The sequence below is a fragment of the Eriocheir sinensis genome, chromosome 6 (assembly GCF_024679095.1).
Source record: "Eriocheir sinensis breed Jianghai 21 chromosome 6, ASM2467909v1, whole genome shotgun sequence".
NCBI lineage: Eukaryota > Metazoa > Arthropoda > Malacostraca > Decapoda > Varunidae > Eriocheir > Eriocheir sinensis.
Genome location: NC_066514.1, coordinates 25334694 through 25356957, shown reverse-complemented (window position 1 = coordinate 25356957; position 22264 = coordinate 25334694). Strand labels below are relative to the sequence as shown.

General features: G+C 48.7%; 1 protein-coding gene across 2 annotated transcripts; it reads right to left on the bottom strand.

The window, feature by feature from the left end:
* Positions 1-328: 328 nt before the first annotated feature.
* Positions 329-21714, bottom strand: LOC126990780 (uncharacterized). Of its 2 annotated transcripts, XM_050849426.1 has the most exons (8): positions 21548-21714; positions 20104-20389; positions 8185-8323; positions 7724-7908; positions 7356-7579; positions 6299-6424; positions 5613-5662; positions 329-894 (listed from the first exon to the last, which is right to left on the bottom strand). In XM_050849426.1, exons 2-8 carry the CDS (start codon positions 20362-20364, stop codon positions 749-751), a joined length of 1131 nt encoding a protein of 376 aa, XP_050705383.1. In that variant the 5' UTR covers positions 20365-20389; positions 21548-21714; the 3' UTR covers positions 329-748. The 2 variants fall into 2 exon arrangements, with proteins under 2 accessions (XP_050705383.1, XP_050705388.1); XM_050849431.1 differs by lacking the exon at positions 329-894 and having other exon boundaries at positions 4148-5662.
* Between the last annotated feature and the right edge of the window lie 550 nt (positions 21715-22264).

The following is a 22264-nucleotide window of genomic DNA, read 5'->3' as shown; positions in this document are numbered from 1 at the left end:
TCTGGTAAACATGCTCCCCCTTCCCCGCCCGTACCCCGTACCCAACCAACCTCTCAGCCACCACCCACCCCGCATCTGAGTGACGTCACGTCAGTGCGCAGAACTCGGGAAGCGAGCCAACCCGTAATTCTCTTAACCCTGACCACGGCTCAGCTTAGCTCTCTGAACGCAAGCAAATCAAACATACACTCTCCCAATATGCAGAGGCTGTACAAATAAGGCATCCAATGAACAAACCTGCATCATGGAACTGTACTGTCTATCTTCTCCCAAACCGAAACCTTCCTATTACTCCTCTTCCTCTTGTCTGACCCGTGATAACAAAGGCGTCGAGGTGCGGGAGAAAGGAGTGAAGACTGCAGCTAGAGATAAGTGCCGCAGCGATGAGCGTGAGGGATGCTGAGAGGCGGGATGCTGAGGGTAGAGAGAAGGGCCGCTGTGAGTACTGCGGGAAGGATGGGAGGAAGGGCGAAGGGCTTAGAGGCTGGTGCAAGAAGGAAGAGTCTTGGTGTGAACTGCGAGAGGGACGAGAGGAGGAGGAGGGCGTGAAGGCTGGGGCTAGAAGGAAGGTATTGGTGGGTGCTGCGAGAGGGATGAGGGTCGAAGGGCGTGAAGGCTGGTACAAGGAAGGGTTAAAGTGTGCACTGCCAGAGGGATGAGGTCGAAGGGCATGAAGACTGGCGCAGGAAGGAAAGGTCTTGGTGGGTAATGCGAGAGGGATGAGGGGCGGAGGGCGTGAAGGCTGGCACTAGAAGGAAGGGTCGCGCTGGCTAAAGGTAAGCATATTGTGAAGATCCTGGCTGCGAGAAGAAACTGGCCGGCCGCTGTGAAGAGGGATTCGAACTGGTCTGCGTCGTTGTGGTCTCTCAAAGGGCCTCCTCCTCTGAAAGTCGCCTGCGGGAAGGAAGGAAGTGAGGGCATGGCAAGGGGCTGAGTTTGATGTAAAGCCGTTACGTTGAACTGTATTAAACCCTGAGTCGTGGACCTATGCTTAATGGCAGGGCGATGACGGGTGCCGGACATATCCCCCCAAGACTTTCCCCTCCGGACATCTTCCACTCTCTCATCTATTTATAAGAACGAGAGCTTCTTTGTTTGTCTCAAGGGATCTTTACTTAATTTGTCATAGAGGTCCAGAGGTTATATTTTTCAAGAGTTTTAAGTTGCCCTCCTCAGCGTCAGTCAAGGGAAAGGAGGCAACACGGCCAAAGGGAGAAATGTCCATGGGGGAATTTGTCAGGGGGGAAATATCATCGGGGAATGACACTGACTGGCACCTGGAGCACTATTTAGCTGTGACACTGAATATGGCACTCGAAGAAGGGGTAGAGGACATGGCAAAGACTGAATCTGACCCTGGCAATCAATTATGGCGCTGCTCCTTTGCACTGAACTCTATGACAACACTGACACTAACGGCAGGAGTAGAATTGAGCTGTGTCGCTGGAAATGGCACTTATATTAGGGAAAGGGCATGGCAGAAGATGAGGCTTGTATAAAACTGAGGGACTGAAGTGGTTTATTAAGCTATAGAACACCATTAACAGTCACCCATGTAGTTAAGTGAGCAGGTAGTATAAGCGAGCAGGTCAGCAGGCAAGCAAGCAGAGGTTATAGTAGTCTCCGAGGCAATAAAAAAGTGGGAAACAAAGAGAGAAAGAAAATTAAGAAAAAAATACATGAAAAGAAAGAAAAAGCAGAAAACATGCCGCGTTATGAAGGTCAGCAGGCAAGCAAGCAGAGGTTACCGTATTCTCTGAGGCAATAAAAAAAAGTAAGAAATAAGAAAAAAGAAAGAAAAGGAAGGAAAAAAAGGATGAATAAAGAAAGAGAAAACAAAACAAAACATGCCCTAGCCTAATATGAAGGTCAGGAGGCAAGCAGGCAGAGGTTATAATACTCAGCGTTAGTCTGATCCTGAACGTGGCAGCGTGGAACCAAGCTGTGAGCGGAGGGGGGGGAGTTGAAAGGGGGAGGGGACATGGGGGTGGGGGGACATGGGGGGGGGGGAGTTGAAAGTGGAGGGGGCAGGTGACGCATGCATAGATTAACTAACTGACTGTATAGCGTGTTGTTGTTGTTGTTGTTGTTGTTGTGGATGGGATCGTGATTCTCGTCGTCGTCATGATCTTAGAGTTATGCGATGGTCGTGGAGGTCGTGCGTGTGTGTGTGTGTGTGTGTGTGTGTTGCAACAGAAGCCGATCGCCAGTCACCAGCGCAAACATGTCGACTCATCTCTCTCTCTCTCTCTCTCTCTCTCTCTCTCTCTCTTCAGTTGTCTTTCAGAGCCGAGTGGACGGAAAGCAGTTCACCGCACTTTCCTTCTTGTCTCCCCTCTGCCCGTTCTCTTCCTCCTGCTGCCTCTTGTGTTGGGGTCTCCGTGACGCCATAAAGGTCAGCATTCTCAGACGCTCCCTTCTCTCACATCAGTTGATTTCAAAGGCCAAAAAAGAGGTTAAACGCGTCCCCAATGAGTGTTTCCTTACATTCGCGGTGTAGAAACTTTGTCACTCTACCACCAGGGTCAGAAAACTACCCCTGGAAACGCCCACAAATCCTTCGAAAGCCTTGTTAATTAAATGTATGTGCTTGGGCGTCGAAAGCTTTTAGAATATGATCCAGTGTTTCCTCTGAGCTGCTTGCTGCGCACCGTTCACGTTTGTGGCATATATAGGCTGGTAAGGTTGTAGGGTCATATTCTTAAACATGTCGGCGGCCAAGCACACATATTTGACAAGGCTTTCGTAGGAGTTTTGGGCATCTCCAGTGATAGTTTTAGGGTTATATTCTTAAACATTTCATCGGTTTCGTAGGAGTTTTGGGCATCTCCAGTAATAGTTTTAGGGTCATATTCTTCAACATTTCATCGGCCAAGCACATATATTTGACAAGGCTTTCGTAGGAGTTTTGGGCATTTCCAGTAATAGTTTCATGACCCTTCTAGCAGTTTGACCCTTCTTCTGTACCATGAACCTAAAAACACACTCATTAGAACCCGACTGATGACCTTTTCGACCTTTTGAAGTAGTTAATGTGAGAGATGGAAGCGTCTGAGAAGTGACCTTAGACTGTTAGATATTTTGCCGCATATAGAAGACGGCTTTTCTCTCTCAGTGGGTTACGCCCCTTAGGTCATGAATATAAAAATTTGCGCTGCCTCTCATCATTCAATACTCCTCCCGAAATTGACCTCTCTTTTGGCCACTCCTCTTAACTCTTTATGGGAGCAGGGAGTAGCAGACTTTTTTTTAATTAATGTTTTATTTTTGCCCTTGAGCTGTTTCCTTTACTGTTAAAAAAAAAAACAGTTCTGGGGCGGGATTCTTAGTTTGGGTGACCAGAAGAGGAGAGTATCCAGACACTTTTCCACCCGAAACTGACCTCTCTTGACCTCTTTTGTGACCTCTCTTTTTTTCTTTTGGTTGGAGGAGCGTCTTAGTGGGCTTGTTGATGCTGTATTTGTTTTGCCCTTGAGGTGTCTTCATTGCTGTAAAAAAAAAATAATATAAATAAAAGTGGGTACATCGCTGGGTCACAATTTTGTTTGCCAGGAGGGAAGGCAAAACCGAGATTCAGTTTATAAGTACTTGATTATATGGAAGGTTTTTATTTCTTCTTTTTTTCATGTATTTTTTTCTTTCTTTCTTTCTTTCTTTATCTTTTTATTGTCTCATTATTGACTCTGAAAGTACTTTATTATATGGCGTGTTTTTCTCTTTCTTTTTCATGTTTTCTTTCTTTCTTTCTTTCTTTTTATTGCCTCATTATTGGGCCTGGAAGTACTTCATTATTTGGCATGTTTATTTTGTCATGTTTTTTTCTCTCTTTTCTTTCTCTATTTCCTTATTTCTTATTTTATTGCCTCAGTCTTGACTTTGAAACCCCCAAAATCATTCGGTCAGATTCCTCGAGCGTTTCTCTTTAGTGTCTTTCTTTTTTTTCTTTCCTTCCTTATATCTTATCTTTTCATTGCCTCCTTGGTGACTCCGAGACCAAGCAACTCATTCCACCAGAGTCCTCGAGCGGGTGTCGGGTCCACTGTCACACATCAACAAATTTGCACAGACCACTTCGTTGCTTTGGTGGGTGTGTTAAGACTGGGCAGAGAGAGGTTCATGGGACGAGGGACGGGGCTGAAACAAGGCGGCTGCAAGACTTTTTAATAGGTCAAAGGTGATATACGTGTGTGTGTGTGTGTGTGTGTGTGTGTGTGTGTGTGTGTGTGTGTGTGTGTGTGTGTGTGTGTGTGAAACAAGGCATTCGTATTAGTTAATCATATACAAGCATGGCACGTACACAAAACTACAGTGTGTTTATACATAAGCACTTTGAGATTCAGAGTTCGAGGTGAGATCAGAATGAATCGGCTTCAACGAGTAACGCTGAAAGATGAGATGCTACAAAAGAGAACGAACCAAAATTAGCTTGTATTCTTAACCCGGTAGCAGCGACGGACCAAATTTGTGGCTTTACCGTGTACCAGCGACAGGCCAAGTTTTTGCCATGATATAAACCCCCCAAAATAGATGATGCATAAACCGATCACAAATGCGTTGATATGTATTATGAAATGGTTTGCGTGAGTGATGATTTTTTCCTATTATTCTCGCTTAGAGGGGCCTTTAAGAAGCATGATCCCCGCAGTTACCGGGTTAAAAACGTCTCGGGACCTAAGATCGCTTGTCTGAAAAGCCCCTCGTAGAAGTTGCTGGGCTTTTCATGAACTGTTCTGTGATCCTGGTGATAGTTTTGCACGACCTCTGAACCATGAACGGGATAATCACGCATGAAAACCCGGGTAATCTCTGTTGCTGGAACGGACCCAAAGAAGACATGATCCAAGTCTATATATACCAAGTCAAGTCACTCTGCTTCAAAACTGCGACCGGTACGCGTAGGAGGCGGTTTTGGGGCGGAGCAGCGGGATGACGTCACTTGGAGCTCAAAAAAAATATCCGCCAGTTCAGGGGTGACTAAAGTTGGGGCCGTATGTGCACTCTGGATGTGCATTCTCGCCTTCTTTCACAGCACGTTCAGGCAAGCCACTGACGAAAAAATATGTCTTTTTATTGTGCTATTGCGTGACTGTAATTCCAATGACTACAAACCCGCCTTTCCTCGTTTTCTCTAAATCCCTGTTTCTATATTCTCTAGTTTGCCTCCAAGCAGTGTCACGCATAAACCACGCCTCGACCGTGTCTCCTCCCACAAACCTGCGTATGACTTGACTTGGTGTATATAGACTTAGGACATGGTTATTTACCCGCGGAAAACTGTAAACACTGAAGTCCCCATTCTCAAACGTCTCGGGCTCCCACTACAAGTATTTCCCAAGGCCACGGAGACGATTAACCAGGTTCAAGGTACTGAAGTCGTGTCAAACTATCACTCGACCCACAAAACAGGCCATGAAAATCCCAGCAAGTTCTACGAGAGAGGCGCCGAGTCGTTTAAGAATACAGGCTTGAGGAGGGAACACCATGCTCCTCCCTCGGTTAATTAATACAGGTACGAGACAGGTACACGCGGGAGTGCCAAGGGGAGCCATGCCAGCACCGATCCATGCAGTACAGAGGACAGAGGGGGTGAGGAGAGCACTAGGGGGCGGTACCTTCTCCGGCGACCACTGGGAAGCCGCCTCGAGCCGCCAGCCGCTCACACCTGCACGGGGAGAGGGACAGGTGAGGGGGGGGGGGCACGGGGGTCATGACTCACACACTCTCTCTCTATCTATCTATCTATCTGTCTATTTATGTATCTCCTCTCTTCTGTTCTTTTTTACTGAATCCTTTCCCCCTGTCTCTCTTTTTTCCCACATGTCTCCTATTTTTTCTCTTGTTTCCCTCCCTCTCTCTCTTTCTTTCCTCCCATTTTCTTCTTCTTTATTCTCTGTTTTCCTCTCCGCTCCTCTTCTCTCCTCCTTCTTCTCTTTCCTCCCCATATACTTCTGCTGTCCTCTCTCTCTCTCTCTCTCTCTCTCTCTCTCTCTCTCTCTCTCTCTCTCTCTCTCTCTCTCTCTCTCTCTCTCTCTCTCTCTCAATTATATTTGAAGGCTATACTGTCTATATATAACATTGTACTGTAACGTGTCAAGACTGGGCCGTCAAGGGGCGTGAAGTCTTTTTCACAGATGTGTTTGTTTGTGAATAAAAGTTTCAATCAATCTCTCTCTCTCTCTCTCTCTCTCTCTCTCTCTCTCTCTCTCTCTCTCTCTCTCTCTCTCTCTCTCTCTCTCTCTCTCTCTCTCTCTCTCTCTCTCTCTCTCTCTCTCTCTCTCTCTCTCTCTCTCTCTCTCACCCGCATGTGGTATGGGAGAAGAACTCGCCGGTGCTACAGTCCATGGTCCTCCGGCAGTAGCAGGCGCAGGAGTCGATGTCCCAGTACTTGGTGCCGCCCTGCTGCTCGCACTTCACCTTCTCGTCTCTGGTGGTAAAGAAGGTAAAGTTGGGAGAACACGTTATGGCTGCGCGTGGCGGCGGTGCTCGTCTCCGTCCCGTTGGCCCTTTCAGCTTGTGGTGGGAGAGAGCCTTGATAACGTTTAACCCGAGACATGTGTGAGTCTATTCAAGGTGCAGAGTCGTGCAAAGCTATAACTAGGAACACAAAACAGGCCTTGAAAATCCCAGAGACATCTACGAGAGGTCCATATCCTGAAACCTTTTACTGCGACGTGCACCAATCCGTGCCCGACGTAGGAGCTTGCTATATGTATGCAGGGACCGGTGCCCGACGAAGGAGCTTGCTATATTGCATACTGGACTGCCACCCGAAAGGAGGGATAAATAGCTGGGCCTGGGTGGGCTGCACGCCGACTGCCCAGGCCGGGATTCGAACCCAGACCCGCACATACTTAGTCAGGGACGCTAACCACTGCACCGCGGAGGACTTGGTAGGTAGAACAGAAAGCAAGGCTGTAACATCGCCGCGTGGAGTCTTTCTTTCCGCCACATTCAGCAGCAGCTTTACTTTCCTTGCTTTGGAGTTCTGCAAGCCTGGACGAGAGGTTTTCTTGATATTGATTGGCACTGTTTTTGCGCGAGACTTTTTATGTAAATTCACCCCTATGCTGTCCAACTTAGTAATGAATGCGTTAGACAATATCTTCATTTTGTCACCCCTCTCAAGTCACTTGTGACCTCTAGAACCTCCTTCCATCCACTCCACTTCCCCTTCCCATGACTACGTCTTGCAAGAGTCGACTATCAAGGCGCCTTTGTAGACAGAACCAATCGTTGTCTCTCAGCGTCTTCATTTGTCCACTGTTCATCGAGGCAGCGAGTTGCCGGCTCTTCCTCGGCCTGACTTCCGTGCCGCAAAAAAACAAATAATAAATAAAAATGTTCCTCAAACTTACTTGCTCTTGCAGACGCAGGCACAGTCGCTCTCCTGGTAGTTGTGGATGGCGGGGTTGCAGTCCTGCTCCTGCACCTTGCAGCCACACTCACACTGCACGTGCTTGATGGCTTCCACCTCGTGGTAGCTCGGGACAGTCTCGCGTCGTCGGCGCCGTCCTCGTCGGTTGTCGTTGCGCCGAGTCGCTGTGGGGCTGTTGCTGCCGCCCACCACCGTCTTCAGCACCTGAAGCGACACATGGCGTCACTCGTTGGAGCTGAATGTTAATAACTGTTTACTTTTTACAACGAATCTTTCAGGGCGTCTATGTGGATGTTTTCTCTAATGCTACGTTGTAGTCACCGCCACTGTAATCGGCGTAACCCTCACCTTGTACTTGACCACCTTGGTGACCTTGGGCCGGCAGGTGAGCAGCGGCCCGTAGCAGCAGCCCCCGCACTGCTCCAGCCGCACGCACGTCGGGTAGAAGAGGGTGTTGGCCTCCGTCGGCAGGTCCAGCTCCACCGTCCTTACCTCCGGCTTGCACGTGGCCATGGTGGCCAACTCGGCGGCCTCTGCGGGGGCACAGCGTCAGAGGATGGCCCTCGTGGGGGTACAGTTATATGGAGGAGGAGGAGGGGCTGTATGGCACAGGAGGGCATGACGGCACACACACACACACACACACACACACACACACACACACACACACACACACACACACACTCTCTCTCTCATGAATCGGATCAAAATTGATGCTCTTGAGTTAAAAAAAAAAAACATGTCTGGAAATAATCATTTTAGTCTCGCATCGCGGGTGATAATAAAACTGTGGCCGGTGCAGAACTCACCTCCTGCGCCGCCAATTCTGGTGACAAGTTCGAAGTCTGTCCCGGTGTCTTCGGGGAGCGGGAGTTCGATGCCAAAGAGACTCGCGAAGTCCGTGATGTTGCCGATGGAGTTGACGCGGGTGAGACTGCTGAGGTCCAGCTGCGGGAGAGTGCAAACCCTCATTGTAACACACACACACACACACACACACACACACACACACACACACACACACACACGTACAGACCAAACTATAGGCGCCTCCGAAGCACAAGGGTGAAGGGACTAAATAAACCTAACTATAATAATCCGTGTTTATTTGTGCAAGCCACGCGAAGGATATAGACAAGATGACCATTTCATATTCTTGCGAAGTGACGAGACGCTTCAAGCCAGACATCACCGCGTGTGTAGACAGATAAACCACAGAGCCGCTTCACCTATCAGGCTGTATTCCCAGGCGCTCTCGGCTCTCACAAGAAATGCTTCCAAACGTCACACTGGAGATTAGTCGGGTTCTCACGAGTGTCAAGACATTCATGGCGCAGAGGACTCGTCAAGCTATCTCTGTGTACAGGCTCATAAAACTACCCATGGGATTGATGGGAAGAAGATTCACCACAACCTCTAACGAAAGCTTTATCAAATATGGGTGTGTGTAACCCCCGAAATTGACCTCTCTTTCGGCCACCTCTGTTGATTCTTTTTTTAGGAGCAGCGAATAGCGGGCCTTTTTTTATTATTGTTTCCTTTTTTTGTGCCCTTGAGCTGTCTCCTTTGTTGTAAAAAAAAATGTGTTTAAGAATACGAGCCTAGGACTTATTCATGGATCACCCCCCCCCCCCCTCGCAGGCCAGCATCAGCAAACACTCCCACGCCGAACACTCCGTAAATAAGGAGTTTTTGTCCACTCATTTCCACGGTCCTACTCACTCACTCCTGCGACTCACCCTTCCTCCTCCTCCTCCTCCTCCTCCTCCTTCTCTTGTCCGTTCCCCCACTCTCTCGTTCTCCCAGTCATCTTTCGTTCCCACTCACTGCCCACTCACTCGTCATCCTCCAGTCCACTCGTCTTTCCCAGCTCACCTCTCATCCCTCCCTCCCTCTTGGTCATCAGTTATCCCACTCACTCCCTCCCACTCCCTCTATCTCCCCCACTCATCCTTCCTCCCAGTCATCAGTCTTGTCCCAAACCCTTTTCTCCCCACTCATCCTTCCTCCCAGTCATCAGTTATTCCACTCATACTCCCTCCCATGCACTCAATCCGTTCTCCCTCTCATCCCGCACCTCAAACACCCTTCCTCCGTCTCATGCACACCCACACCATTTCGACACAAAGCAAAGCAGAGCGAAGCATACAAGCAAAGACAAACGAAGATAGCGGCGGCGATAGGACACACACACACACACACACACACACACACACACACACACACACACACACACACACACAACACCGAGGAGTATTTTAGGAAAGGTTTAATCACTGGGAAAACATCGAACGCCGCCCACACCCATCCTGAACCAAGTCCTGCAAGAGCCCGGGACTTTACGCGGCGCTTGGGGAAGTTGACGGGACAGGTTTACTTAGGGAAGAAAAATAAAGACTGGCCGGCCACGTCACTTATCGATATGCGGTTCCTGGAAGTATTACATGGAATGGAGAGAGATAAAAGGCAGGGGAAAGGGAGATGGAAATGTGGGATGGAGGAGGAGGATAAAGATAAGGAGGGGGAGTAGATATAGAGAGGAGGAAGGGGAGAAGGGAATGTGGATGAGGAGGAGGAGGAGGAGGAGGTGGTGTTAAGTGACAAGGAGGAGGAGGAGGAGGAGGAGGAGGAGATATAAAGAGGAGAAAGGGAAGAGACTGAGGAGGTGGTGAGGGGTATTGAAGAGGAGGAGGAGGAGGAGGAGGAGGAACAAGAAGAGGAGGAGGAAAAGCAGTAGGCGATGTGAGGAGGAGGAGGAGGAGGAGAAGTAGGAAGACTAATGGGCATGTGGAAGAGAAGAGGAAAAGGAGGAAGAGGAGGAGGAGAAGAAGGAGGAGGTTCTTGTATTTAATTAACTTTTTCCTAAGGGTCCGATTAAGCCTGTCTGTTCTATGACTAACAAATTAACTAACGGGGAGCATACGTCTAACTCCTTCACCTCTCCTCCCGAAATTGACCTCTCCTTCGGCCACCTCTTTTGATTCTTTTTTGTAGGAGCAGCGAGTAGCGAGCTTTTTTTTATTATTGTTTCCATATTTTGTGCCCTTGAGCTGTCTCCTTTGTTGTAAAAAAAAATCTCCCCTTTCTGTACCTTTCTCTATCTTCCTCCTTCTACGCGCTTAGTTATCCTTGCTTCGTACCCCCAACAAGTCTATTCCTCCCTCGGGCAAGTAAGAAATCGCCAATCAAGAATAAAGAAAGAAGGGAAGAAGGAAAAGATAAACATTAGATCATTGCCCGTAACAAGGAAAGAGATGTTTGTAGATTATGGAGTGTTAGAAAAAAGTTAATAATGTATAGTAGGAAAAAAACATAACAGGATTTTAGTGTGGAAAGGGGAGTGTTGTAGTGTGTGTGTGTGTGTGTGTGTGTGTGTGTGTGTGTGTGTGTGTGTGTGTGGAGGGTCGAGGGGCATTAAAAAGTGGACCACCAATTAACGACGCACACATTGAAAGGTTACCAAGGCCTCAGTTATACACACACACACACACACACACACACACACACACTCTCTCTCTCTCTCTCTCGTCATCTTATTATTTTCCTTTTTTTCCTTTTTTCATATCTCTGTCTGTCTGTCTGTCTATCTCTTTCCATCTATCTGCATCAATCAATCTACGCATCGCTATCTATCCATTTATCAGTTAATCAATCTTCTTATCTATCGTCCTTCCTTTTCTTTTTCTTTTTTTTCTTTCCCCACTTCCTTCCTTTCCTCATTCTAACCCTCCTTCCTTCCTTCCTTCCTCCCTCCCTTCCTTCCTTCCTTCCTTGCATGTAGTAGTAGTAGTAGTAGTAGTAGCAAGTAGTAGTAGTAGTAGTTGTAGTAATAGTAGTAGCAGTAGTAGTAGTAGTAGTAGTAGTAGTAGTTAGTCATCGCCGGGTGGCCTAAGATTACCCACATCTTGAAGACAACTGATCAACCCAGACTCTAGATTCTCTCTAAAAAGAGGATCAAAGATGAGCTCCGGGGGCAGCTCGAGGCAAACGAGATGGCACCACTGTAAACACTTGCCTGCGCTATAACAGGACCCTCTAAAAAACCCAACCGGTGCCATAGGCGAAATATAAAAAACAAAAATATAAGTAAAAGTAAGTGGTAATGGTTTGACCGTAAGATAACGTATGAGGGGACCAAAAATAATCAGAAGTTTAAGTTTATCTCTAATGCTACGCAGCCTCCTTCACCCTCGGGTCGTCAGTCTGGTTTAACTTTCACTTCTTACAGGTCACACACACGCCTCGTTATCACTGTACCCTTATACTTTTTTACAGCAAGGGAGGCGGCTCAAGGGCAAAAACAAAAACCGGCAAGATAAAAACCCGCTAGATGCTTCTCTGACAAAAGGAAAAAGAACGCGAGGCCAGAACCCAGAAGTCAGTTTCGGGTGGAGAGGCGTCTGGGTACTCTCCTCTTGACATATTACTTAGAAGGTCATTCTTACCTACACTCAGAATGCTGCATCTGTCATGTTGAACTGCATTAATCAGACCACTCATACAGACCGTTTAGTCCCTCCTGAGACTGGTGGATAGGGGAAGGATTAGTAATGGGACTGGTGTATAGGGGAAGGGTTGGTAATGGGACTGGTGGATAGGGGAAGGATTGGTAATGGGACTGGTGGATAAGGGAAGGGTTGGTAATGGGACTGGTGGATACGGGAAGGATTGGTAATGGGACTGGTGGATAGGGGAAGTGTTGGTAATGGGACTGGTGGATAGGGGAAGGGTTGGTAATGGGACTGGTGGATAGGGGAAGGGTTGGTAATGGGACTGGTGGATACGGGAAGGATTGGTAATGGGACTGGTGTATAGGGGAAGTGTTGGTAATGGGACTGGTGGATAGGGGAAGGATTGGTAATGGGACTGGTGGATAGGGAAGTGTTGGTAATGGGACTGGTGGATAGGGGAAGGATTGGTAATGGGACTGGTGGATAGGGGAAGTGTTGGTAATGGTACTGGTGGATAGGGGAAGGGTTGATTAATGGGCGTATATCATCCCAGGCTATTCACGTGTAGAGCTGGGTACTGTATATAGCTAGTGTAAGATAGGTACCCGCCGAACAAGTATACCTCTAGGTCGGGCGCGTCACACACACACGTCACACTCAAGGATCCCATTAGCTGGAGGCCCCGCAGCAGCCGGTCTGAGGATGTAAACACACGCCCCCTCCTTGCCTTCCTCACCCTTGACGTCGCTCCCCACTCCGTCCTTCCTCCAGCCCACGGTCAGTCTTCGGCGCCCAAGCACACACATTTGACTAGACTTTCAGTAATAGGAGTTTTGGGCATTTCCAGGGGTAGTTTTATGATCCCTGGTGGTAGTTTGACCCTTTTTCTGTATCATGAGCGTAAGAAACACGCATTAGAGCCTGACTGATTCTCTATTTTGACCTTTGGAAATCGTTGGTGTGGGAGGAGGAAGAGTCTGAGAATGGCAACTCTTTCGTGAATGACAACCAACTAATGTACTACTGTATAAGGATTTAACCGTATTATTTCACCTTATGTACCTCCTTCCCAAACCCAGTGTGTGTGTGTGTGTGTGTGTGTGTGTGTGTGTTTAACTTACCTATAACAGAGCTTCTTTTGTTCCACCCTTACAGACCGTGCAGTCTCTCTCTCTCTCTCACTCTCTCTCTCCTACAGTGTTTGTCTGTATCTATCTATCTATCTATCTATCTATCTATATACACTTGTTCTTCCTCCTAGTAATCAAAAGTGTGTCTGGGCGCCGAAATGTTTAAGAATATTACCGTAAGACTGAACGGTCTTCCTGACGTCACGCGGCGGTACTGGGATTCGAACCGCCTCGCTCTGGCTTTACTTCCACGGCTCGACTCACAATTCACTAGACCACAGCGTCCTACTATACTTTGATATCTTTGTGCCTTCCGAAAATTCGAGTATTTCTTTGTAGATAAGTTAAAGAGTGGAACCATGTTAAGACACAAAATCATCGTTGCATTTGCAGTGTTTCGTTCAACTCGAACTGTTTTTACAATTCACAGCACGCTCCGAAACTCCCACTGCAGCTGCTGAAGCCAGGTTGTAGCATGCGTGTAGTCCTTCCACAGCAACGACAGAGCAGCTGTCTGAAGGGCACTGTGTACTATCGGACAGCCTTGGTTGGCAGCTCCGCCACAAACAAAGGACACCCTTGGTCTAGTTAGCGGACGGTGATAAGTAGCGGAGTAAGTAACCTTCAACAGCCACGAAAGCGTCAGTCACTGTTGGGCAGCTTGGAAGAAGTGTTGGGGTTCCTGACTGGTTCCCACGCGCTGCAGGTGTGTGGGTTGGGGGGAGGGGGGGGAGACTTTCAAGTGGCCCGTGCTTACCCTCCACATCAAAGCTGCCTTGAACGTCCAAAATCACAGTATCACATAACGTCAATGAGTCACGGCGCTTATCTTTTTTACTTCCTCTGCTTCCACTGTACCAGCCTCTTGCGGGCATCCTTAGACATTTTGTGTGTTCGACCTTTGGCTATATCTTCTTTACCATCAAAATCCACACACACACACACACACACCACCACCATCATCACCACCATCATCTTTACCACAACAACAACTAAAACAACCACCATGCACCTTATGTGGCCGCGGTGACGACCCTTGACCCTGAACGTCCTCTGAGCTCTGCCTTCCCTCTCGTAGCTTCAAGTGCCGTATTTTTAATTATTTCTACGCCCAAGCTCACCTATCTGACAAGGCTTTCGAAGACGTTTTAAACATATCCAGGGGTAGTTTTATGACTCTGGTGGTAGTTTGACCTTTCCTCTGTACCGTGAACCTAAAAAAATCTCATTAGAACCAGACTGATTTCCATTTTGACCTTTGGAAATAGTAGATGTGAGAGGTGGAGGCGTCTGACCTACCTAAGGGCCATCTTTTAAACGTCTCGGGCTCCCAGTACGACTATTCCCCAAGGCCACAGGGAAGATTAACCGGGTGTTCATGGGTGGTGATTTTCCCGTTCAAGCTGCAGAAGTCGTGTACAACTATCACCACCATCACAGAACAGTCCACATTATTAAACGTATTGGGCTCCCACTACACCCATTACCCAAGGCCACATAGAAGATTAACCGGGTCTTCATGGGTGCTGGTTTTCCCGTTCAAGCTGCAGAAGTCGTGTAAAACTATCACCAGCATCACAAAACAGTCCATGGAAATCCCAGCAACTTCAGGAGAGGCTTTTCATACAGGGGAACTGAGGCGCCGAGACGTTTAAGTGTCGTATTATAAGACATTTCGCCGCCAAAGAACACCTATTTGACAAGGCTTTCGCAGGAGTTGTGGGCATTTCCAGTAGTAGTTTTATGACCCTGGTGGTAGTTTGACCCTTCTTCTGTACCCTGAGCCTAAAAAAACACTCATTAGAAACTGATTGATCCCCCCTTTGACCTTTAGAAATAGTTGATGTGAGAAACGAAATTGTCTTGTAATAGCAGCCTAGGAACACGGCCTTAAGTTCCTCTCAAAGATCCTCCCTTAGCAGCGGACCGAAGCGAGCTGTTCAAGGTGACTGTGTGGGTGGCTGGGCTCTCGTGACTCCCCTGGGCAGGCTCTGTCAAGACTCTGTGCCCAGCCTTGTGTTCATCCTCAGAGAACGAGGCCACCGGTGTGTGTGTGTGTGTGTGTGTGTGTGTGTGTGTGTGTGTGTGTGTGTGTGAAGAGAGAGAAGAGAGAGAAGAGAGAGAGAGAGAGAGAGTAGTGATAGCGGTAGTAGTAGTAATAGTGGTAGTAGTAATAGAGTGGACGGCTTAGAGGGATGGAAGGGTAAAGAAGGGAAGCGAAGGCGACAGAAGGCTTGCTCGTGGGGTTTCCTGTTCACAACCCCGAGTCTTGTAATTTCATCACCGGATACATCGCGTCCGTGGGCAGGTCGGTGGTCGCTTTGTCCTGGTCCCGGATTCACGAAACGTTAGCGACATAGTTGAGGGTGTTAGCGATAAATCGGCCATAATAACTGTAGGTCGTTAAGCGGTGTGTTTTGCAGTTTTTTTTGTGTCTTACTCTCATTGATTTGTCTATTTTTACAGTTTATTTCAAAGTGGACTCATTTCCAGTTTGTTAGTGGTGGATGAGGGTGATGTAGAGGAGGTGATTGTGGTTGTGGTTGTGTGTGTGTGTGTGTGTGTGTGTGTGTGTGTGTGTGTGTGTGTGTGTGTGTGTGTGTGTGTGTGTGTGTGTGTTTGGGACGGCGGATGAAGATAGCCACACGCATACACCTAGGATCATCATCGTCACCATCATCAGGGCCATTATCTCATCATCGTCACCATCACCGGTACTCTTCATCACAAACACACTGGAGGTGGTTTGTGCCCGCGAAGATCAGTCAACAGCTTCCCATTTTCTTTCAGGTTCCTTGGGTGCGGCAGGGCTGGAGAGAGACAGCATGACGGGCCGTTCTCCGTCGCCGTGGGCCCTGCGGTCCATCACGCCCCGCCACAACAGGTTAGGAACACTTCCACTAATGCAACTTTTTAAGAGGCGGCCTGAGCGGCGTGCCTCCTGGCCGAGCACACGCTGCATAAAAATGTTCTCGCAGCCTCTCCGACGCAGTATCTCCGGAAAAGTGTTACTGGTACCTGTGGTGATCATGTTTCTTAATGGTCCCTCTAAGCGAGAATAGTGAGAAAAAATCATCACTCACGCAAACCATTTCATTATATATATCAACGCATTTGTGATCGGTTTATGCATCATCTATTTTGGGGTTTATATCATGGCACAAATTTGGCCCGTCGCTGCTACACGGTAAAGCCACAAATTTGGCCCGTCGCTGCTACACGGTAAAGCCACAAATTTGGCCCGTCGCTGGTACACGGTAAAGCCACAAATTTAGCCCGTCGCTGGTACACGGTAAAGCCACACATTTGGCCCGTCGCTGGTACACGGTAAAGCCACAAATTTGGCCCGTCGCTGGTACACGGTAAAGCCACAAATTTGGCCCGTCGTTGCTACACGGTAAAGCCACAAATCTGACCCGTCGCTGCTAAACAAGATGCAAATAAACACCTACAGTACAGTTTCCATAAAGCAAGACAAAACTGACAACCCCCCACACAACAAAAGTGTCCTGGTTTATTTGCTACGGTGTCTTGATATTCCCCTCCGGCAAGACCCAAGGTGTAGGTCGGAGGTGGAAGGTTCCTCTATGCGAGTACACAGGAAGTCCGAGGCGACGGCAGGACTATATGAGTAAACACGTGCTGGTCATGGGCGCACGTGGCGAACAGCTGATTGGCCCGCAGATCAAGTAAATGCTTCTGGTGCGTGACACATTCCCATCGTTCAGTCTCGGGAGTACCGGCGGGAAGCAAAACTACGCTAAACAACAACAACAACAACAACAACAAGAAACGGAAATTTAGGTCACCGTTCCAACAACAACAACAAAAAAAAAAAAGACAAACGGAAACAGCAGCACCACAAAAATGATAACAGCAACGATATAAACACCCGATAATGGTAACAACAACAACAACAACAACAACAACTCCTATCCCCATTTACTCCTCCTCCTTCTCCTACAGAAACATTAATCTCACAAATGTAAAGTTGGGGACATAGGCCGTAGGTGCGCGTGGCCCCGGTGCTCATCTCCGTTCTGTTGATCCTTGAGCCTGTGTTGAGTAAGAGCCCGATCACCCCATCACCCCGGGACGCCCACAATGCCACCCCATCACCCCGGGACGCCCACAATGCCACCCCATCACCCCGGGACGCCCACAATGCCACCCCATCACCCCGGGACGCCCACAATGCCCCCCCATCACCCCCGGACGCCCACAATTCCACCCCATCACACATGGACGCCCACAATGCCACCCCATCACCCCGGGACGCCCACAATGCCACCCCATCACCCCGGGACGCCCACAATGCCACCCCATCACCCCGGGACGCCCACAATGCCACCCCATCACCCCGGGACGCCCACAATGCCACCCCATCACCCCAGGACGCCCACAATGCCACCCCATCACCCCGGGACGCCCACAATGCCACCCCATCACCCCAGGACGCCCACAATGCCCCTCCGTAGTTGCAGGGTATATTCCCTTTACGAAACCTCAGTGTCGTCACAACGGAGGAGCCTTGATAAGCACATCAGCCACACGCGTCCCTTGTGTATCTATAGCGTGTGCTTCCAATTATACCTATTTACATCCTTTGTGTGACCAGCTAGCTCCCCTCTTCCCCCCTCCACCTCACCTGCAATTTCCTTAACCCTCCCTTCCGCCCCCTCCTTTCCCCCACCTGACGCACCAAGAAGATCCAGTCCATATTATCATTACCCGAATTCCTCTTGGGCTGAGTCATTTAGTCAACACTACAACAAACTTCCCCTTATGAAAAAAATAGTGTTGGGTAAGAGTTTAGTGTTGAGATTGGTCTTCCGCCACCTTTACACAGTTCTTTATTAACCAGCCCTTCAGTTATCTTGTTTTTGTTCCTTTATTCTTCTTCTACGACGCGGAAATACCTAAACAGTCCCTTGTGGTTTTATTTAAGTTCGATTTTTCGTTTTGTAAAATTTCAAGGTTGATTTTCCTTCGCCTACACACAGTTCTTTGTCAGCCAGCCCTTCAGTTAACTTGTTTTTTGTTCCTTTATTCTTCTTCTACGACGCAAAAATACCTAAATAGTCCCTTGTGTTTTTATTTAAGTTCGTTTTTTTGTTCTGTAAAATTTCAAGGTTGATTTTCCTTCGCCTACACAGTTCTTTATCAGCCAGCCCTTCAGTTAATTTGTTTTTAGTTATCTTTTTTCTTCTTCTACGACGCGGAAATACCTAAACAGTCCTTTGTGGTTTCAATGAAGTTCTGTTTTCGTTCTTTAAAGTTTCGAGGTTGGTCTTCCGCCGCCTATACAGTTTTTAGGCAGCCAGCCCTTCAGATAATTTGTTTTTGTTTTCTTTTCTTCTTCTACGACGCGGAAATAAGTATACCTAAACAGCCCCTTGTGGTTTTATTTCAGTACCTTTCAGAGTCCAGCACTGCATCGTTCAAGTCGCTGCCAAGTCTAAGATCGGTATTATCAGACGCTTCCACCCTTTCAGATCGACTAGTTCCAAAGGCCGACAAGGAGTTCAATCGGGTTCTGATGAGTGTTTCCTTAGGTTCACGGTGCAGGAGAAGGATCAGACTACCAGAAGGGCCATAAAGCTACTCCCTGAATTTTTTTTTTATATCAAAGGATGCGGCTCAAGGGCAACAAAGAGAGTACCCACACACAAAAAAAACGCTACTCACCGCTCACACAAAAGTAAAAAGCAAAGAATAGCCAAAAGAGAGGTCAAAACTCCTACGAAAGCCTTGTCAAATGTGTGAGCTTGGGCGCCGATGTGTTTGACTGAAAATCTGACCCTAAGCCGAGTCCAGTTCGGGTCGGCGTTGGTGGTATACGTGCATTGTGTGAGGCTGTCGAAGGTACTCGTTTGGCGGGCAGCCTTGGGTGAACGAGAGCGAGGGAGGCTGGATGGAGGGAAGGGGAGCAGGGGCAGGGCGGTTGCATCACATGTCCCTAGGCACACACACAAACACACTCTCTCTCTCTCTCTCTCTCTCTCTCTCTCTCTCTCTCTCTCTCTCTTTGCGTCACCGCCGGAAACCTAGAAAACCCGATACCGTCCCAACAACACAGAGGCAAGACAGTTTGCCCCAAGGTTTGCCCCTCGTGTTGGTCTATGTGCCCCCCCTTTACCCCCCCGCCCCACCCCGCCATGCCTCCCTACCCCTTGTGACCTCACTTGCTTTAGTTACTGCGTCCTTCACCTCCTCTCCTCTTGATCCTTTTGCTTGCTTCGCCTTGAGACACATTTCCTCTCCTCTCGCATTCGTCTCTCTATTTCTCCTTGTGTGTGACCTCTGCTGGTCTGATACCCTTCTCTTCCATCAATCATTTCTAACGGCCGTAAATGAGGTTGAACGCGTCCCCATGAGTGTCTCTTTGCGTTCATGGTTCAGAAACTTTGTCAAACTACCACCAGGGTCATAAAATTATCCATGGAAATGCCCACAAATCCCACGAAAGCCTTGTTAATGTACGTGCTTGGGCGTAGTAAGGTTTAAGAATATGACAGTCGCTCCGCCCTTTGCCTCTTCACCTCGTCTCCTTTTCCCTGCTTCACCAACACCCTGAGACACACTTGCTTTCCCCTCGCATTCGTCTATTTCCACTTATCATGGCAGCGCTAGAAAGAGATTTTATGCTCGTCTTTTCTCTCTCGCTTCACGTATTTGCACACTTGTAGGTGGAAGTACTGACACTTTTTCTTTATTTTCTATTTCCTGCCTTGCTCCTTGTTGTGAGGCTATACTACCACCACCACCACCACTACTACCACTACTACTACTACTACTACTACTACTACTACTACTACTATGCGAACACGAGACCTACCATCGATTATAATTATTAATTTTCATTTGGTTGGAGGTCCCACACAGGCAGTCTACCAGTCCTAGCATCGACTGTGATTTCGGTCTAGTGAGTGATCGGGGTGGGGGGGGTGGGGGGGGCATAGGTCAAGCAAGAGAAATGTCGCTAAAGACAATCACCTCTGGGCGCGGTAAGCGGTGACACAGACCAGCACCGCCCCTTAAGAAAACCTAAAGGTGCAAGCGGTCTGCACCCCCCCCCCCCACACACACACACAAAACAAGAACAAACACCTCTACCACTACCACCAACTCACGGGGCTCTACTCACGGCGTTCAGGTCCATGTCCTCCGGCAGGTCGAGGGGCCCATCCACGGGGTTAGGGTTGGCTGGAGGCTGAGGAGCGGGAGCAAACCTCCCCGGGCCGTTGACAGGACGACGAGGCAGGTCAAAGATTGGGTCACCTGGGAAGACGATTCCTTGTCGCTTTGTGCGTGCTGGAAGGACACTGACACCGGGCATGATCGAGTCCCCCTCGGCCGCCGCCAGCGCCAGGGTGAGGCTCACCGCCAGCCAGCGTGCCGCCTGCATGCTGGGCCCACGGACTCGCGCGATCCTGTCGAGGGAAGAAGGAGCTGTGTTAGGCGAAGCTAAAGCTTTCCGCAGTGTAGCTGTAAGGAAGATCGGTCCCCCCTCCCCTATCCCAGTCCCCTTCCCTTCTTCCCCCCTAACACATTCCACCCCTCTCATATTGTACTTTGCTGGATGTCTTTTTTTAATCCTTTTGCACTGAAAACAACACCAGCTTTTTCTAGCAAAACTGATAATAATAATAATAATAATAATAATAATAATAATAATAATAATAATAATAATAATAGTGATACCAACAATGATAATAATACTAGCTATCTGCCGGAACTCTAAGGTCGGTGTTCTAAGACGCATCTACCTCACACATCAGCTATTTTCAAAGGCCAAAAATGAGATCAATCGGATTCTAATGAGTGTTTCTTTAAGTTCATGGTACAAAGGAAAGGTCAAACTACCACCAGTGTCATAAAACTACCCCTGGAAATGCCAACAACTCCTAGGAAAGCCTTGTCAAATACGTGTGCTGGGGCGCCGATAAGTTTAAGCATACGACGCTGTATCTCCTCAGCGTCTCATCAGCAGCAAATTTTTCTGTCAGCTGTTAATGGCGCGGACTTTGGGACGGATTCATCAAGCCAAGACCGGTCGTTGGTAAGTCTTTTAGTAAATCTGTCCTCTACGAATGATCCTTGAGTTTAGGCTGCTCCGATGACAATGAATGAAGTACTGGCCTGGTCGACACTTCTTTCATTGGCATTGGAGTCACCTTAAGATCAAGCGCGTTCCTAGATGATGGAGTTACTAGACTTATCAACAACAGGGTCTCGTAAGTGGTTTGATGAATCCGCGCCCTTATCTATAGGCTGCACCGCTCTGCCGGATCTCAAGTCTCGTGCCCCCTCATGGCTGGTCCAGAAAGGAAGGTCCTATTGCCCAAACGAGGCAGCCACACACGTCGCTCACTACAGCCGGGCCACTCGTAACGGCAGCCCTGAAGGAATCACTCTGGACGCCGAGCCCAAAACGACTGTGGTCGATAACGTTTCTACATCAAATCCTTCGTTCTCTTGGCTGCTGCTCGCCTTTTGGTTGCCTAACGCAAGAACCTGGACACATTCCTTGACAGTCTTGTTTTGTACACGCTATCAGGCGCCTCCTTCAGCAGAACAACAACGCTCACCTCAAGAGTTTGGATCCCAGAGAAGAGTTGCTCTTTTACCGTCGCGCGCCTCCGTTCACGTCCACGGCCAGCCTCTAAGTGACTCCCTGCCGGGCTTGGGCTACGACTTGCCCCGCCCGTCCTTGTGTGACCGCTGCTGCTGCATCACACACGGCAAGGGAGTCCAACGCTAGGAAGGAAGAAATGACTCATTGCATAGGCGTCATTTACCGTTTTTGATGGTGGGGAAAACCCTCCTTTTGACGTAGCCAACAGGTGAATCAGGTAGATATGAAAGCCCTTCAAGCCTCCCGGACGAGTGAATCAGTTTTGTGGATGTGCTGGAGGGATTGTGCCGGCATTCTCTCTGGCTTCGTCATCTTGACGGTGTGCAGGCCCCTGGCAGAGCAGCCCCGAGCCTTGACCTGCCCGCCACCCCAGTGCCTTCAACAGTCTCTCCCTTGTCTGCTAATTAGTTGGCCTCTCTTGACGCACCTTGGCGCAAGCTGCGTAGGAAGGCATGACTAGCCGCGGCGACACACACACACACACACACACACACACGCATGCATGCACTCACACACGCACTCACGCACGCACGCACGTACGATAAACAGCAGCTTCCTCCAGCAAACTCCATTATCAGGAGACAGGCCTTTCTCAGCGTCCTCCACCTCTCCGTTGATGGTGAAGAGCTCCACCCGGCAAATGCTTTACTCTGAGCCTTGAGTTCGCGAC

Excerpts from the sequence above, each read along its gene's own strand:
- LOC126990780 (XM_050849426.1), bottom strand. The coding sequence starts at position 20,364 with ATGCAGGCGGCACGCTGGCTGGCGGTGAGCCTCACCCTGGCGCTGGCG. Across the intron at positions 8,324-20,103 it reads AGGACATGGACCTGAACGCC|CTGGACCTCAGCAGTCTCAC; the intron begins GTGAGTAGAGCC and ends ACTCTCCCGCAG. Across the intron at positions 6,425-7,355 it reads GCCTGCGTCTGCAAGAGCAA|AGACGAGAAGGTGAAGTGCG; the intron begins GTAAGTTTGAGG and ends CTTTACCACCAG.